Source organism: Ixodes scapularis, unplaced genomic scaffold (genome assembly GCF_016920785.2).
Source record: "Ixodes scapularis isolate PalLabHiFi unplaced genomic scaffold, ASM1692078v2 PGA_scaffold0__279_contigs__length_252992795, whole genome shotgun sequence".
Taxonomy (NCBI): domain Eukaryota; kingdom Metazoa; phylum Arthropoda; class Arachnida; order Ixodida; family Ixodidae; genus Ixodes; species Ixodes scapularis.
In genome coordinates, this window is record NW_024609835.1 from 43296960 (window position 1) to 43311530 (window position 14571).

Here is a 14571-nt window from a genome sequence, read left to right on the forward strand (position 1 = left end):
ATGACCGAGGAGTTTCCTGTTCATGCAAGTGGTGCAGCTACACTACGCATCCACACTCTTGCTCCAACTGCCCAGCAGCCAACAAGACATGCAATGGTTGTGGCAAAAAGGGACACTTTGTGTCGTGCAACGGTGTGGCAAAAAGGGACACTTTGTGTCAGTGTGCCTGTCTCCAGAGAACCCAACGACGAACGGTACTCACCAGGTTACACTAGAAGAAATCTACTTGAAGGAAATAAGCAGACTTGCACACGTTACCCAGAAAAACTAACTAATACCATTATTATCCGTTACTCGCTCAAAAAGTAGCTAGATACAAAAAAGCAGTTAGGGCACAGGTGAGCTGGTGTAGGTTTACCATTTTTTTAGACCACCTGAGACTGGGTGGAAGAAACAGGATGACATTATCGTGTTCGGAAGAACAAGGGAAGAACACAACTCACACTTGCACCAAGTACTGAAGCGCCCGCAAGACGCCGGCATAACCCTGAACGAAGACTAGTGCATACTCTGAAAGCAGTCGGTGAAATTTCTTGGACTTGTCATCTCCACCAACGGTGCCAGTGTAAATCCTGTGAAGATCACTGCATTCACTCAAATGGCGCCGCCCAGTGATGCGTCAGAGGTCGGGTCATTTCTAGGAATGGCAAGCCATTTGGCAAAGTTTCTCCCAGGACTCTCACAACTCACAAAGCCTCTCCGTGATTTGCTTCACCATGATGCTGACTGTTGCGGGTACAAGCCACAGCAAGAAGGCTTCAACTCCGTCAAAGAAGTATTGACAACACCGGTACTTGCACACTGCAATCCTCAGGATCATCCCACAGTCTCGGCAGATGCATTCTCATAAGGCCTGGGGACAGTCCTTCCTCAGGAGATACCTGGACGACAACTCCCTGTTGCCTACGCGTTGTGGTCGCTTTCAGATACCAAACAACGCTAAGCCCAGATTGAAAAGCAGCACTTCACGTTGGCACGCGAGCAATACTGCTCGCATGCCAACGTGTTCTAATTCCATATAGAGACAGATCACAAGCCACCCGTACCACTTCTTCAAAACGCCTTGATGAGCTTAATCCACGTCTGCAGCACCTGCGGATGAGGCTGAAGGAGGAGATACACATAGCAGATGTACTCTTGCGGAAGCAACGAGCAGAAGAGGACAGCAGCAGCCCAAGAAACCTCGATGTGGCTGTAAAAGAGTATGAGTTGTTCACCATAGAACTCCTACCTGCCTCGGCGAACATTTCATGGAAAGTATCAAAGAAGCACAGAAGCAACATCCAGCCATTTCAAGGGTATGGAACTACTGTTTGACTTTATGGCTCAAGTGTGCGTCACTGCCACTTCCAGTGCAACAATATTCCAAAGTTTCCCACGAACTTGTTATGGTGGAAGCACTTCTCCTCAAGGATAAATCGCATAGTCACCCCTCCAAACATGCAAAGTGAGGTGTTGGAAAGCACTCACACAGGCCACCAGGGTGTACGCCGATGCAGAGCTCGAGCCCGCCAATCTGTTTTGTGGCCAGGTATCAGCCAACACATTCAAGACTATAAGTCTCGAGATGTCCAGTTTGCAAGCTCATCGAAAGCCTGGCAAAGAGCCCCTGCTACACACGCCACTCCTGAACCATCCATGGAAAGTGGTTGAAATGGAGGCCTTTTCAACGAAAACGGAGAGAACTACCTTGTAGTGGTGGTCTATCTCTCAAGGTTCTTCAAACTCGAGAAGCTCAAGAGGACGATGATTCGAGACATCACGCAAACAGTCAGTTCGGTGTTTGCCCGCTTTTAAACGCATGCCATCATTTGGTCAAATAATATGGGCCACAGTTGACCCCTACAGAATTTCAAAAGTTTGTGAAGGAGTGGGAATCACGTCATGTCACATGCAGCCCATACTATCCTCGGAGTAATGGCGCCGTAGAGAGAACCTCACAAACTGCAAAGCAGCTGCTCAAGAAGTTGCCCGACATCGGCCAAGCACTGCTGGTGCAATAGGACACCCCAGCGATTGAAGGGTGCTCCCCAGCAGAACTCCTAATAGGACGACGGATATGGACCAACATACCAGTCATGTCCGGAGAGTTCCAACCATGTTGGACCATTCGGCCGTTCTGAAAAAGAAATTGAGCATACAAAGCCAAACAGAGTGCACAATATAACACTCATCACAGGGTCAGAGAAAAAGAACCCATACCTCCACATACAGCTGTGAGGATTTTCTCTGGTGCAGCCACAAGTGGCACAGTGTTGCAACCTGCTCAATCTCTACATTCATATGCAGTGGAGAGAACCAGCTGCATCATGCATTGCACCAACTGTCATGTGCAGCCTCTGCAGCCCGGAGTAGTACACAAGAAGTGGACTACAAACAAGACCTCCCAGTTGCCTCAAGCTATAAAAGCAAGACAGTGAGACGACCTCAAAGAAAGGGAAGGGTCGTGGGTGCCACAGCTCACAGATGGTGCCACCAGGTGGGCAAGGTCGGGGCAGCAACTCTTGTCGCAGGGGTCTTCTGGCCTGGACACCCGACCCGACAAAAATTCGGAACTTCTAACCCGTTGCCTCAATTAACCCCTTAACTATTTCAAATTTTTACTAAATTTCTGACTCCAGCTGAATTGTTAACTTCAAAATCAAGTTAGTTGCTTTCAAAATCAAATTTCTAGCCACAAACAAAATCAAAGCAAAATTTAAAAAAAAAACAAAAAAAAAACAGTGTTGCTTGTTATTTGTTTGCAGATTCGCGAACTAAGCCATGAGCGAGCCTGGGTCATTCAAAACAATTGAGTGCATGAACCGTAGAAAGGAGACGAGCTAGCTATACTCATCTCTAATAGTTTTTAGGACGAATCAATGTTGACGAGCTAGGCTCTTCCAAAACGGTTAAAGGGTTAAAGAAAATATGAACACAAAGTTGCAGAGAGCGAAACTGCCCTCGTGACTGTATTCCTCTGCGCTGATCCACTGGTTTGTTTTTCACGTCTGATATCATGTGACTGTATCAAAACATTACTTCGGTGGTGTCCTGCAGTGGCAAAGCTGCAGTGATGGAAGTGCTGCGCCAATTGCGCCAAATTGCGCCAAGGACGCAATCCTGCTACATGTAGCGCCAAATTGTCATTTTACCGACGAATTGCGCCATGCCTGCGCCGAGATGAGATGTAGCAATAAAAAATAAAAATTGAAGTCTTATCAGAGCGCGTGGCGGTGTTGCGGTATTTTCCGCGCCGCAACTGTTACGCAAACCGAAACTGCGAGGGAGCATTATCATCATCATCATTGAAAGGAACAACGTTAGCAACATCTGAAACCAAAGCCGCAGAGGCTAAGCGAAGAATCGTCCCACTAAGCAGCCTATTTAAAAAAAAAAAAAAAGTCCGAGCTTGGGGATGTTTTTAATGTAGGCCCAACCTGTTTCCATGCGCTAGCTACCAGCGAAGTCAAAGCTAGCGCGAGCCCAATGCTCTGTGCATTCCTGACTCGCGCGTGGGCTTGTGCAGTGTGGGCACCGTTACGGGCTCCATGCGCGCGGCGCGCTTGTAACTTCGGCTGCGCTCGCACCGAAGCTGAAACGAAGTATAGTTGAGTTGCACCAAACTCTGAATGTAGTGCTGGTAAAGCCTCACCGTTCTTTTCGCAGCACAAAGCACTGCGGGACTCGCGTGACTGTGGTATCTGCTCCGCGGGTGTCGCTTCTCTGCAGCGCGTCGGTGCATGCCAAGGAAAGACAACTCTATAATCTGAACTGAAACATTCCACAACAGTGAGGGTCGTTAGATGCTGCTGCAGATACCTTAAAAGAAGTGCAGGCTGATAAAAATAAATATCCTGTACCATCAGAACTCAGTGTGACATATTTAATTGTATTTTTTATCTGACGAGCAGATACACTTTATTTTAAAAAAATGTTTTTTTTTTGTGTTTACTTTGTTGAATTTGATATACCCTGTCTTAAAAAGGCGACAGGCGCTGTGTTCCAATAATAGAGATGGGCTTTATATGGCAATGCAGTATTATTTCATTTTCAAGTAATATGCCAACATATGCCGGACCCTGCTCCAAAAGGGCCACTACCTGCTCCAAAACAACATTTTGCCTGCTACAAGGCCTGCTCCAAAAGGTCAAATGGCACTTCCATCACTGAAGCTGGGACAAGCTTATGGAGCTAAAGCCCCTTTTGAAGTGCAGCCAATCCTTTAATTACATACCCATACTACGCATGTTTTCCCCACTCCCCAAGTAATAGAGAGGTCCCAGTCGTGTCAGCCTTGACCCGAAAAAATGTTCTGTCTACACCACTGGCACCTTGGCACCATATTCTTGTGCTTCACAAAAAAGCTGTAAATAAATGGCATCTCGGGAACCTTGTCATTCGTTTGGCGTTCGTTGTCAAGCAGTCAAAGGATTCGCGTGAAAGAGAACAGAAGGCATGCATGCTGGTGCTTGCAGGCGGATGGCAAGAAGCTTCCCAAGAACCGGCACGCGGTGAACAAGGGCAAGCTGACCATCCGCAGTTTGCAGAAGGAGGACCATGGCCGCTACGAGTGCGTCCTCCAGAACGACGTGGCAACTTTGGTCACCAGCACACTGCTGCTGGTTGAAAGTGCGTCGCCATCATGGCTTCCACCCAATTCCTTCCACAATAAGCTAGGCTGACGAGTGAAAGACGAGATGGGAAAACGAGGACAAGTCCAATTTGGCCCGAGGAGCGTGATCACTCCAAAAAGCTTTTCTCAAACAGTACTTTGGAAGCGACTGCTCTGTGTTATACATAGGATTCCGTGTTTTTGGATAAATCCGATAAACTCGGAAAAACGCTTGACGGTAAAATTTTTGACGCTTCGAATTTATCTCAAAAACTTACTTTCCAGGTTACGATGGAAAAATAAAGAGCCAAAAGAGACTGTATTTTATTAAGAAAGTTTGTCAGAGCACAGGGTTAATAATCCTTATAAAACTAACCAATTAATTTTTTTTTTTTTATTGACGATATGGAGTTTTTTTGTTTTTTCATCAAGTTTCATTCAGTACAATGGGCCAATGCACTTCTGGAACACAAAAATAGCCACTGTTCTGGTTTCCAGTTTCAACCATACCATTCGGGCTTCTAAGAGAGAAGAGGTGTTTTTTTATTTAACTCCGAATTTCTGAGAATTGGAAATCTAGTAAAAATAAACTTCGATAGACCCCGAACTTCCCCCATAAAATAAACTCAGAAAATACAGGATCCTAGTTATTTGTGATAAAGTACAAGGTACATCAGCCCGGGCCGCAGTCTTACCGCTTTATTAACACAATCAAACGTCAAGGTGCAAGAATGACACATATAAACTGAAGCGGTGCTCTCGGTTATCTGCCCCAAGTGCACAGGATAATAAACAGGCATGCTTGTGCCGTCGTCATGCCTGACATGCCGTCGTAACGGTCCAATGGTGCATTCGCTCATGATACGAGGGGCAGAAGGCGGCAGGATAGTTGGAATTGCGCACAGAATTTGCTTGGTCGACTTAAGAGTGGCGTATCTTTTCGGTCCGGCAACAGAGGAGTCACCACGGGTGCGTTTGTTGCAAGGAATGATGTTTGTAGATTTTTCACCTGATCCCCCAAAGGTCATCCAGGTGATATCCCACACTGCCTGGTGATAGTTAGGGGGAGGAAATTGGCTAAGAAGGGTAGGAGGAATCGTACGTTTCTCTTTTTAGATTTGGGCTAAATGGTGCAAGCTACCGCCCATTACAAAGGGTACAGCCATTAACATCCATCCGTGCCTCTCCGTGCAGGTACCACGCCCCATGCCCCCACCAACGTGTCGGTGAACACGAGCGCCTTTGCAGCTACGGTGTCCTGGCTGCCCGGATACGACGGGGGACACCCGCAGACCTACGTGCTCTGGTGGGTTCCCGCACAAGACTGCCTGTGCCTGCCCCGCTTGCACGGGAGGGGCTCGGCCGTTGGCGGTGAACCCCGAGTGTGGTGCCCAATTAGGTCGCAAAGGCCACCAACAGCTATAAACTCTGCAATATAAAAAAAATGCACACAGAGGATAAAAGCCAGACCCTATCTCTAACCACAAAGCCCCCTTTTTTTTTTATTTTGCTACGGCATTTTAGTCAATAAGAAATGGTGCATGGTATCAAATTATGGAGCTGTCCTCAATGGTTACATGTTCTGAGAAAAGTTATATTGCGTCTTCTAAAACAAAAGAGTGGCATTTGGACGTATTCAGTCGGGTTCTGGTGCAATATAGAGTCGAGCCCGGTTATATCACACTCGGGTATTTCAAATTATTGTTTATATCAAACATTCCAAACATCCTCTTGAAAATCGCATGTAATACTATAGGAGTATTGTCTTTTTGTATTGAACTCCCATGGTAGGGACATTCGATATAGCAAACGAAGCCCGGCCGCCCGTTGCTTCTCCCGCGATCGCGATTGCACTGGTGGCGAGCACATCGCTTGCGTTGCAGGGCTGGCAGACCGCCAAGCCAGCATACATGCATAAGATAAGTTGCAAAAAAGCAGTTGTAGAAAAAAAAAAAAAGAACTGTCAACCCTGAAAAAAAAAGAAGTAGAGGATGGCAAAAGCAAGGGGAAGCGCAGCACGCACGCGTAGGGAGAGCAGGGAGTGCCTGCTGTCGGAAAGGTAGCCTGCACTTTTTTCCCGAACACTACTGATGTTGCGCAACTCCCTAACCCCAAGATAAAATGATAGAAATGATGTCTTTCATATGCCATGGACGAAGAAGTAGTCGGAACCAACACTACGGATGAAGAGAAGGACAAAGCAAGCGTTTGGTTGCTGGTAGCTAGTCGAGTTGTTTCCAGGCTGCACTGATGATGTCTCCTGCATCGGAGACGATACATTTACTACTCATAAATTGTTGACATTGTCATATAAGTCGGAGGTATTTGCTTTGTAATCATGAATCCAAGCTTTTGGAACATTTTTGCTCTACTGTATTTAGCGGCTCTTGGATGCTCAATTTGGTAAGCTCCCGTTTGTCGCGACCTTCGGTATTAGCAGACTCCAAGAAATTTCAACTCGAGCTTCATTTAACATATTTTTGTATGTCAAAAATTTGATATATTGAACTACATTACGATCCCCTTTGAATTCTATATATACGGGTTTGACTATATGTTTGAAAGATGTAGATCTGCAATCTGCACTTCAGTGCTGAGGCACTTTTGAGCATGATTATGCTATAAGGACTGTAGTGATCCCTTTCTTCCAAATGGATTTCCACGGTCTCCTACGTGCGATGCTGCATAATGTGGCGTGAACATGGGTTCTTTCACTAAGCGACAGGAGGATACACATTTCATTGCTTTGTGAAGCTCTCTCTTGCAGTTACCACAGCGACAAAGGTGAGCTGTGTCTCTGTGGCTGGCAATTTGGGCAGCTTGCGCGTGTCGTAACTTTGTGCAAACGCTCGGCGACCCAGGTACCGGCTGGTGGGGCAAGGGGACGCGGAGTGGCGCACGATCCGCGTGTACCCGGACAACGCCATCACCCTGACGATCCACAACCTGCAGCCAGAGTCCCAGTACGAGTTTCAGGTGCTGTCGCGCAACGCCTTCGGGGACGGACTCTACTCAGACATTGTGCGGGCCAACACGAGCAGTGAGAGCCCTTTTCGTGTCATTCATTCATGTATTAATTCTTTCTTTTTTCATAGTCACGGATCACTTATTCTCATGTTGCTTCGGAGATTCTGTTGTTCACAGTCAGAACTGTAAGGAAAAGTTGCCATCCGAACAAAAGCCACAGCGGAATCTGAAAGGTGTCTTCCTGATGCTGGATTAAGTAGATGGGAGGGATCATAAGATAGCATAATGACTCATGGTCTCTAGCACACAATCACCTAATGCTGTTGTTTTGTGATGTGTACAACTGCACACCCCATTTATTTACACTCGTACATCTAAGATGGCTGGAGATCGTATGGGCCTGACTTATGAGCTCTCTCTTGAAAGATAGGCTCCACTTTATTTTTGTCATTCTGGGTGCTGTGGCCTTACATTTGTAAGCTATGCATTCTAGTAAAAGTCAGTCCTTTTTTTCTTTTTTTCTTTTTTTCTTTTCTGGGGGACACAATTTTTAATGATTTGTGAGAGTTCTCAATGGAGAGTGTCCTCAATCTTAGTGTCCTCCACAGTTTTGTGAGAGTGTCCTTGTAGCACAGAGCAAGTGCTTACTCTGTCCCACATCAGCTGACTTGGGAAGCTTGTGGGTCCCGCTAATGGCAATGCCTTGTCCTTCTTGTCCTGACAGAGTGGAACTACATTGAGGGGGCTTACCCAACAGATGCCTATGGCTCCACCTACATCCCCACAGTGAACAGGACCCCAACAGGTAATGCCGCTCCTCCTCTTCTGTTTGCCTCCCCTTTGTTACGCTTGCCAGCCTTGTGAAAGAAACAAGAGAGTGGCATCGCACGCACATGCCGTAACGCTGACGTCACAAATACAGAATTTGGCTTCAATCTCATGCTGGGCTTGCAGGGCCGCACTTCTAAGACGAAAAATTAATACTGCAAAAATAGATGTGCACAGACACAATGCCATGTTTGTGCATCATGTTGACTGTACAGTACATCTTGTCACATACAGAAAGTTGTGTTGTCACCGTAAAGTGTCCTCGCATGGTGTCGCTTTTTCTTCTCCGATATATTGCACCTTTGGTCCGGCATCCCATGAGACTTAGCACTGAGTTGTGCCTTTTCATGACCGAAGGAGAGGCCTGACTGTCTTCCACTTGAAAGGTACAATTACAGGGCAAATGTATAGCCAGAACTCCTCAGCCAGTGGTGATGTATACTTGTTACGATCACTTGCATTTGTTTATGCAGATATGCATTTTATTGTTTTTGTTTCTCACGCGGTACTTTACTTTTAAAGATTGCTCGAAGAGTGATGTAGCCACATCTTGCCGCAGCTTGTTGTCATATTTTTTTGTTTTGTGTTTTGCACCTATGTTATGCCATTGACATATTTTCGGGGAAGATATAGGAACAATCTGTGTTTCTCTAGAGGCAACTGTTTTGATGATCCATCAAGCTAGGGCCCGGAGTTTAATGCATTCAATCCATAATTTCATATATTGCACTAAATTTTTTTATGTGCATGCACTTAAAACAGCGCTTTGTTTAAGCTGACTAACTAAATTTCTAGAGCTATTGGGCAGAGCATGCACAAAACGAGTGCTTTATACAGTAGAACCTCGATACGTTCTCGGTTGATACGTTTTCCTGGCTGTTCAGTTCAAAAACGTCGGTCCCGTTTTACTTCCATAGAGATACATGTATAAGTTGCCTGCCTGTTACGTTTGCTTTCCTGGTTTTTACGTCCACAAGCGTCGGCATCGTAGCGCCTCGACGCGCCGGGCGCCGAGCCGCCACGCTGGCTCCTAAGCGAAGCTAGCGGAGCGAAGCCTAACCATGCAATGCGGGTCGCATGGCACGCGTAAGCACGCCGATGCCCGTCTTCCCTTTACTCCTTTCTCCTTCTTTTCCATCTCTCTGTCTCCTCGCTTGGCTTTGCTCTTGCTGAGCTCTGCCACAGCTTCCCATCTTGCCCGGCTGTGACCTTGGAGCACTGCTCAGACGGGGAGCAAGGCTGGCGAGGCAGCAAACTCTCGTTCTCTCTTTCATCTGTCCTTTTATTTCTCTGGCACGGGGTGCACCCGCATGCACGCTGCGCTTCTAGTTTCTGTTCCGCTCAATCGCGTGAACCGTGGTGTTTTGGAGTATGTGCGCTTTGCGCCCATTGATGACGGTCATGGCACCGCAAAAAAGGAAGGCACTTTCTTTTAAAGAGAAGTTTGATATACCTCAGACGGTGTATCGCAATCCCAGCTGGAAGAGATCTGACATCGCAAGAGACCCCGGACTCGCGCCGTCAACTTTGAACAGCATCGTCACCAAATGAAAGGAGATCGAGGCGAAAGCTCCTTTTTATCAACCAGGCTTTAAAAAGGCTCGGGGGACAAAATACTCTAAGTTGGAGTGTCTGAGTACTCAACAGTTCTGTAAGTACACATAAAATAAACCATTGTATAAGAGCTGTTTTCTATCTCATGCAGAGCCCCCCCTAAGTGCGTTATCGATTGTCATGTTTTCCTGGATGATACGGTTTTTTTCCGTGGTCCCCTGAAAAACGTATCAACGAGGTTCTACTGTATTTACAAATTAATGAGGTTTTGAGTATTTTGGATTGTCAAGGGCTAGCTAAATAACGAACCACTTACTTGCTTTTCTTCCCATTATGTTCATAAATTGTGAGTGGAAGCAGCATTTCCATTTTCTGAAAGAAAAACACACCAGAAAAAGTGGATTTATGACAGTATCATCCAGCAAAGAACAGGTGTATGTACGCAGTTGCATACACTATCGGGTTTTGATTTGTTTGAAAACGATAGAGAAAAAAGGATTTAAAGGTGTACCTAAAACGGATTAAGTAATCTACACCCAATAATGTGGTGAATTGTTTATTTGTTCTACTAGATTAGCAAAAATTACTTAGCAGTTCTTGGGTAGTGCGAGGTGGAGGGTCCTCTTTCCCATTTGTAAACTAACTAGAAAGAAAACCCATCTGTCAGTCTAACTAAAGTATGGCCGTTCAGATTGCGACGTGGACGCGAATAATTATGAGCAATTGCTAAGGCAGCAGCAAAGGTCGAAAACGCAAGCTAATCAAGGACGAGACTAGACTTCCCACTCCCAGTTGCCGAAAGCCTAAACCACTACACACTGGAGCATTTTCCTAGGCCCTAGCTGTGGCAACGCGCCGCTTACAGCAGCCTGTAGAGACGTGCGCCTTGCGTAGCCTAGCTGCATGCCGCCCCCTCCAAACAGAGGGGCGCCCGGACCGTTGGGTGATGGGGCAGAGCCCCACGGCCTGACGCAGTGCCGTCCCCCGACCCCCCGTCCCCGTCTCCCCCGGACCTCCCCTCTCCTCCGCCCCCCACGACCACCCCAGGCCCCAAGCCGTCGGCTCCCCGCAACGTGACGGTGCGGGAGACCCCTGCCGGGGTGCTGGTCACCTGGGTGCCGCCCCCAAACAGTTCGGTGCCCATTGCCTTTTACTGCGTCGAGTACCGGTCCCCGGACAAGCCGTGGGCGCGGAGCACCAACATCATGACGGGCAGCGAGTACACCAGTGAGTGCCACTAGATCCCTTGGGAAGCAAGCCAGATATCTAGACAAGATACATACCCTACTACCGGTCGATACCAGACGGCAGAGTTTCAGAGCTTGGTAGTTGTCCGACTCAAAAGTTGCGGGCAGTTCTTGGAAATTTTCAGCGAAAAGATGGGGCTAGTCTTCAGTGGCAGATGCCGTACATCTCCATGGATCCATGGGCTTCGTGAGCAGCTGTGTTCTCATTGAAAATTTCCGTACTTAGTACTTTTTAATCGGATAATGGTAAGTTCGGACATTTTGGCATCTGCCTAGCACTATACTTGGGCGGAGACTGAACGTTCAGCAATGTATGGTTTATTTTTGTGCTTAAAAAAAAAACGCCGTAAACTTTCTTCTTGGACGTCCGTAATTCATAAGAAGGCTCGATACCATTGGTGTGGCACAGATAAGTTCCGCTGCGATCGCACCAAAGACAAAAGCTCGCCTTGCCCGGTTGCATGGCCGACGAATGTGTCTGTGCAGTCACGGACCTTCCCGAAGGGACCAAGTTCTACATTCGGGTGTCCGCCTTTTCCATCACCTCCGCCTTTGAGCCCAGCCCCGAGATACTGCTCACACTTGCAGGTGAGCCTCTCACTCCCTTTGTTATCACTAGAATGTCCTTCACACTAATGGTGCATGCAGTCACTTGGGGTACCCATTTGTTTTTCACTTGTCACAATTTTTTCACAATTCATCCCAACATAAAAAGAAATAATGTGTTTTTATTTATTTATTTATTCAACATACTCCACTGTGCCTAATGGTGTTTTCTGAGGGAAAGTAAAATCAAGACAGTATCATTTTGTGATAAAAGTGCTCACCATATTCAATCATTCGCATCAGTTCATCGCAACAGATGTAGGCACATAGCCCCCGAACTACCATATATTTAGTATTCTAAAACAGGTCAACCTTTCTATGAACAGACCTGTACGTCTACTTTCCCACAGAACCGACGGAGACCAATCTTTAAGACTTACGAAAGGAGCCGGCAAAGAAGGATGCAGAGATAATGTTTGGTATAAGAAAAGGTGTGATCCACACAGATCTCGTTTCTGTGTTCCGACATTATCGATGCCTCATCACTCGCTAGACTTCTTCCATAAATCACAATGTCTGGCTCTTCTTGAGCATTGCAGAGAAATACATGTGCAGGCATTGTTCATAAAGAGGTCGACCTATTTTCAAATAAATATGGGATCTTCCTGGCAATTCCTTTGCAATGAATTTTTCTCACTTGTCACGATTCAGAAAATTTCCATGGTATAAGTTGTTTACTGTAAATGTGCTAATTAATGTGACATAACTTACATATTGGACAGCTTACAAAGGGTCAAGAGCCAGAGTACTTCTGACAGTAAATTTTAGATTGTAGTCAAAATTGCCAGGGATCACAAAGAAATCGGAGAGTTACACACGTTGTATAAAACATGGGAGGTCGTTTCAAAGGGAGGACACTATACACAATTGCCTCAATCTTTAGTGGAGCAGAAAGTAGGCCTGCAGTCTTTACGTGGATAAAACAAAAAGGAGTAGCTGTGCTCTTGCTTAACTACTGAATTGGCTTCGAATTTCAAAAAAGGCTGACATACGTATAGTCGGAACATGTGTACGAGAATCAGCAATCGGGCTTTATGCGTAAACTTCTTGCTAATGAAGGCTCATTTTTTCTCTGTAATTGACAGATTTCATCTGATCATTGCATGAGGTCGTCTACCATTTGTCCGCCTGCTGTTGCCGCATAAGGATGTACCTCTGGTGACCTTGTAGACTGCATGTTCCTCTGAGAATAGATATTCTTAAAGAACTAGCACTTTCTCATTCGCGAGCTATGCCCCGGGTGCTGGCGGAATTTCTGGCATGCTTGTTGCGTGAGGGTCCCTTTCTCGGGGCATCATCCCAAGCGACGTGGGCACCTGCCCGTTTGGTGCCTGCGGGTAAGGCGGGGTGGTGCGAGGTGCCGACGAGGCGCGTTCCCCGCCAAGGGTGCTGTGTTTCAGACCGGGGCCCCAAGTACAAGCGAGACCAAGCCATCATCTCGGGTGTGGTGGGCGGCGTGCTCTTCTTTATTGTCGCCATCATCCTGTCCGTGTGCGCCGTCAAGATATGCAACAAGCGCAAGCGCAGGAAGGCCGAGAAAGGTGCGTGCCCTCTAAACACACCTTATGCTTTTCCAGATAAGTATATATATATTTTTTTAATTTCTTCAAGGAACGAGGCAAAACGTAAGGCGCCATGCCACCATTTCGATTGACTACGAAGTTTATGTTTACAACACGGAGCACTGCACTGCAACATTGCACTTTTCATGCTGGAAATGCCAGTACTATAGTCACCTTCAATCTACCGGTTAGTGGACTGGGTTGAACTTGGTTGAGGTGGCTACAACTTCATGGAAGCTCAAGGCAGTGCCGTCGCATGTCAATGTTTTGCTCACATTTACCATTTTCGACTGGTCGAGATTAATCTCCCTCCTTCACTGCAGACATCCGCCTTTGTTTCATCAATATTTTTCATTTATGATGTCGGCTTTCAATTCAAAGCAAACAATAAGCAACGATAAAATTACATGGATATAAATTTATATTGTTGTTGCTTAGGGAATTCAAAATCTGACATTCCATTTAGAACTAATGTGAGTTAAGTGTACTGGCTGAAACAGATTATAGACTTTTGAAGTTATAATGCAATATTTATGTCCATATTTATTTTTAGTCTGAAAGTGTGGCTTTTTCTGGCTGAAATAAACTAAATAAATTTTAGTCGAAGAGAGTGACGCAGCCAAAGATTCGATTTCGGTTTCTGATGGTGTCTAAGGCAAGATTGTGCAATATTATTTAAGTTCCCAGGAAACAAACAATCTAAAGCCGTTCATTAATGCTTCTCAATGCGAAACTGCCCATTATTCCAAAATTTTTTTAAATTGAGTGGCGTCGCCCTTTATGGAAAGAGGAGTGACGAACGTGACCCAACCATGTCGTCTTCTTGCAGCCTACATGATGGTGACATGTCCGGTGGCAGACACCCGGAACGGTGGCCACTCCCATGGCGGGAGTCCCGTGTCGTTGAAAAAGTAGGTACTCCCCTTTGAGGTTGCCCCGACCACCTTTTTCTGAGCCAGGTGCCTACTGGCAAGTAGGCCAGCAAGCACAGCCAAAGGCTCGCTGCTGTCAGCAGATTTTTTAGCACTGACTTGATTGTTTTCAGCTAGTGTTTCACAATGTAACCCCTTCCCTTTGCCTATTCTGTATTGCCATGTTTGTCTTAATATAGGACAACATTCTTTCCTGGCACATTTTTTTAAAATTAGGAATCGACTCATTGTCATAACTAGAAAAGGTTGATTCACTATGACGAGAAAATATTTGGAGCCTG

The 14571-nt window shown here is 46.2% G+C and overlaps 1 protein-coding gene across 4 annotated transcripts in view; it reads left to right on the plus strand.

The window, feature by feature from the left end:
• Positions 1–14571, plus strand: part of LOC8032964 (protein turtle) — a 54099-nt gene that overhangs the window by 32014 nt on the left and 7514 nt on the right. Inside the window, exons 9-16 of one of the 4 annotated variants that reach the window (XM_040209307.3) lie at positions 4458–4611; positions 5789–5900; positions 7456–7634; positions 8286–8366; positions 10919–11170; positions 11677–11778; positions 13182–13337; positions 14188–14269. In XM_040209307.3, the coding sequence (XP_040065241.1) occupies positions 4458–4611; positions 5789–5900; positions 7456–7634; positions 8286–8366; positions 10919–11170; positions 11677–11778; positions 13182–13337; positions 14188–14269 (1118 nt within the window). The remainder of the gene's footprint in view (positions 1–4457; positions 4612–5788; positions 5901–7455; positions 7635–8285; positions 8367–10918; positions 11171–11676; positions 11779–13181; positions 13338–14187; positions 14270–14571) is intronic. The other 3 variants (XM_040209308.3, XM_029966904.4, XM_029966905.4) reach the window with 3 other exon arrangements.